The sequence below is a fragment of the Ursus arctos genome, unplaced genomic scaffold (genome assembly GCF_023065955.2).
Source record: "Ursus arctos isolate Adak ecotype North America unplaced genomic scaffold, UrsArc2.0 scaffold_14, whole genome shotgun sequence".
Classification (NCBI taxonomy): Eukaryota; Metazoa; Chordata; class Mammalia; order Carnivora; family Ursidae; genus Ursus; species Ursus arctos.
Genome location: NW_026622808.1, coordinates 23,326,411 through 23,330,769, shown reverse-complemented (window position 1 = coordinate 23,330,769; position 4,359 = coordinate 23,326,411). Strand labels below are relative to the sequence as shown.

At 38.2% G+C, this 4,359-nt stretch overlaps 1 protein-coding gene across 1 annotated transcript; it reads left to right on the top strand.

Annotated features, from left to right (window-relative positions):
- Nucleotides 1-939, top strand: LOC113249278 (olfactory receptor-like protein OLF4). Its single transcript, XM_048211675.1, has one exon. The coding sequence runs from the start codon at nucleotides 1-3 to the stop codon at nucleotides 937-939; it is 939 nt and encodes a 312-aa protein (XP_048067632.1).
- The last annotated feature ends 3,420 nt before the right edge of the window (nucleotides 940-4,359 follow it).

Here is a 4,359-nt window from a genome sequence, read left to right as displayed (position 1 = left end):
ATGGACATAAGAAACAATACAGGAATTTCAAAGTTTCTTCTTCTGGGATTTTCAGAGGACCCAGAACTGCAGCCCCTCCTATTTGGGCTTTTCCTCTCCATGTACCTGATCACTGTGCTTGGAAACCTACTCATCATCCTGGCTGTCAGCTCTGACTCCCACCTCCACACCCCCATGTACTTCTTCCTTGCCAACCTGTCCTTTGCAGACATCTGTTTCACCTCCACCACCGTCCCTAAGATGCTGTGGAACATCCAGACACAGAACAAAGTGATCACTTATGAAGGCTGCCTCAGCCAGATGTATTTTTTCATACTCTTTTCAGGACTAGATGTCTATCTCCTGACTGTGATGGCCTATGACCGCTTCCTGGCCATCTGTCACCCCCTGCACTACACAGTCATCATGAACCCCCAGCTCTGTGGACTGCTAGTTCTAGTGACCTGGATCATAAGTCTCCTTCATTCCTTGTTAGAAAGCTTAATGATGCTGCAGCTGTCCTTCTGTACAGAGGTGGAAATCCCCCACTTTTTCTGTGAACTCAATCAGATGATCCAACTTGCCTGTTCTGATACTTTTCTTAATAACATGGTGATGTATTTTGCAGCTGTGTTGTTGGGTGGTGCTCCCCTGTCTGGGGTCCTTTACTCTTATGCTAAAATAGTTTCCTCCATCCTTGGGATCTCATCAGCTCAGGGCAAGTATAAAGCATTTTCCACCTGTACCTCACACTTGTCGGTTGTCTCCTTATTTTATTGTACGAGCCTAGGAGTGTACCTTAGCTCTGCTGCTACCCAGAGCTCCCATTCAAGTGCAGTGGCCTCGGTGATGTATACAGTTGTCACACCTATGCTGAACCCCTTCATCTACAGCCTTAGGAACAAAGAAATAAAGAGGGCTCTGATGAGATTCTCTGGGATGGCAGCTCTAAAAGGGTGAATCATCCTGGGGCTGAAGAACTGCCCTTGACTGCATGGTCCAAAACCTTTGAGTCAGAAGTTGAGAATTTTTATGCAGAGTGTGGAAGTAGAACTTGTTTCCTTAATTTATTTCCTGCTATTTCTATGTTTTTTATTTTGATGTCTCATACAAAATATGTAACTCATTTTATTAAGCTCTGTGTTAACTCTGGTATCCAAGATATTTTCCCTTTGTCATTTTCTTATGTCTCAATATCATTCCTGACTTTGGATGTGAAATATTTGGACATTTTCACTTATTCAAAGGACTACATGAATTTGATAAGAATAATTTCTTCTCAAATAAAATATGTCATAGTGAGTATTTTTTCTTTTGATTGACTGAATACTACTCCTATGGAAAATCTACTTTTGGCCACCACAGATGTTTATGTAAGTTTATAACAGAGAAAAATCTGAGACCATGTGCTTCACTCTGGTGAACATCATTCCTTTGTATCTCACTACCTTCACTGCTCTTCCTGGGAATGCAGACTTCAGCATACTGATGGTTTTAGTTGATCATGCAGAGTTTTCTACACATTAGGATCCTGTTGTTACATAGCTTGTGTCCATCATGCCTCCCACTGGCAAAAAAAAAAAAATGATAATAAAATACATGCCTCCAAGTGGAATCTATACAGAAAGACAAATAAGGGGGGAAAATATTGACATAATATGCCCAAATTTGGCCTAAGGATGATGAAACAAAATATTAAGTTATATATTGCTTTGCAAAATATTTCCCTCTCAGGCACTTCGTCTATTCATTGAATGATGGAATATCAGGTCAATTTGTAAGGTGTATTCATTAAGATGAAAGACTGGTGGCATGTTTAGGGTTTTATTAAATTATGTTCTTTTTTTAATAATAATTTTTATTATAGTATGTTAATCTCCATACAGTACATCCCTAGTTTTTGATGTAAAGTTCCATGATTCATTACTTGCATATAACACCTTATGTTCTGGTGCTATTGTAAATGCAATCAATTCCCTGCTTTCTCTTTCTTCAGTCTCATTGTTAGTGTATAGAAATGCAACAGATTTCTGTGCATTGATTTTGTATCCTGCCACATTACTGAATTACTGTATGAGTTCTCATAATTTGGGGGTGGAGTCTTTTGGGTTTTCCACATAAATCGGCGAAGAGAGAGTTTCACTTCTTTGCTAATTTAAATACTTTTTATTTCTTTCTGTTGTATGATTGCTGTTGCTAGGACTTCTAGGACTATGTTGAACAATAGTGGTGAGAGTGGGCATCCTTGTTGTGTTCCTGATAAGGGAAAGGCTCTCAGCTTTTTCCCATTGAGAATGATATTAGCTGCGGGCTTTTCATAAATGGTTTTTTTATGAAATTGAGGAATGTACCCTCCTACCCTACACTCTGATGGGTTTAAATCAGGAAGGAATGCTGTATTTTGTGAAATGTTTTTTTCTGCATCATTTGAGAGGACCTTATGATTCTTGTTTCTTCTCTAATTAACGTGTTCTATCATACTGATTGATTTGAGAATGTTGAACCACCCTTGCATTCCAGGGATGAATCCCACCTGGTCATAATGAATAATCCTTTTAATGTACTATTGGATCTTATTAGCTAGGATCTTGTGATAATTTTGCTGTCCATATTCACCAGGGTTATTGGTCTGTAATTCTCCTTTTTGATGGGGTCTTTGCCTGGTTTGGGGATCAAGGTAATGCTGGCCTCATAGAAGGAGTTTAGAAATTTTCCTTCTGTTTCTATTTTTTTGAAACAGCTTCGGGAAAATAGGTATTATTACTTCTTTGAATGTTTGGTAGAATTCCCCAGGGAACCCGTCAGGCCCTGGACTGTTGTTTTTGGGGAGGTTTTCTATCACGGCTTCAATCTTATTACTAGATATTGGCCTATTTAGGTTGTCAGTCTCCTCCTGTTTCAGTCTTGGTAGTTTATAGGTTTCCAGGAAGGCATCCATTTCTTCCAGGTTGCTTAATTTATTGGTATATGGTTGTTGATAGTTTTTAATGATTGTTCCTATTTCCTTGGTGTTAGTCATGATCTCTCTCCTCTCATTCATAATTTTATTAATATGGGTCCTTTCCCTTTTCTTTTGGATAAGTCTGGCTAGCGGTTTATCAGTCTTATTAATTATTTCAAGGAACCAGCTTCTAGTTTGGTTGATCTGCTCTACTGTATTTCTGTTTTTTAATTCATTGATCTCTGCTCTAATCTTAATTAGTTCACTTTTTGTGTGTGGCTTAGGTCTGTCTTCTGCTCCATTTCCAGTTATTTAAGGTGTGAGTATAAGGTCTGTATTTTAGATTTTTCTATTCTTTTGAGTGAGGCTTGTATGGCTACGTATTTCCCCTTTAAGACTGCATTTGCAGCATCCCATAGGTTTTGGACCAATGTGTTTTCATTCTCATTGGTTTTCATAAATTGCTTAGTTCTTATTTGATTTCCTGGTTTATTCAAACATTCCTAAGCAGGATGGTCTTTAGCTTCTGATTTTTCTCCATTTGTTTTTCTTATCATTGAGTTCCAGTTTCAAAGCATTGTGGTTTTGGAATATGCAGAAAATAATCTCAGTCTTTTGGTATTGGTTGAGATCTGTTTTGTGACCCAGAATGTGGTCTGATCTGGAGAAAGTTCCATGTGCATTCAAAAAGAATGAGTAATCTGTTGTTTTAGGGTAGAATGTTCTTTGAGGTCCATCTGGTCCAGTGTGTCATTCTAAGCTCTTATTTCTTTGTTGATTTTCTGCTTGGATGATCTATTGGTTTCTGGTTGAACATTTCCAGTGCTACATACAAATATTATTCCTTCCATTTCTCTAAACAAAATATCTCCCACGCTTCAAAATTTTGCCATAACCTCTAAAGGGGCAGCGAATGAACAATATCAGTATTATCCACCATATATAATCCTTATTATAGCAGGATGACTCACCAGCAAGCTTGGATTCCTGTCCAGGTTGTTATTCAGGTCACAAGTTTTGGGCACACATACATGCCATTCCCACCTTTCTATGTTACCTCAAAGGGGCCACAATTGAGTCATTTTTAATACATTTACATGAATTAAACTTGAAGAACAGAGTAATCACAAATGCTACCCTCAATGATCAGAATACATGCCTAGATAAAAAGAATTAGATTATTACAAATGCTGTCAGTTCTGCCTGATTTGATTATTATATCAGTTAGTTATTGCTGCATTCAAAACCCCCTAAAATAAAATGTCTTGTACAATGTCTTTATTATGGAAGGGGATTGCAGGGTAGAGAGTTGTTCTGATCTCTGCAGGGCTCCTCACGAGTCCTTAGTCAGGTGTGAATCCATAGATTGTGTTTCTAAGGCTCATCCATGAGGCGTGTGGTTGTAGTGCTCTTCTGTCTTCAAACAACATATGATATTT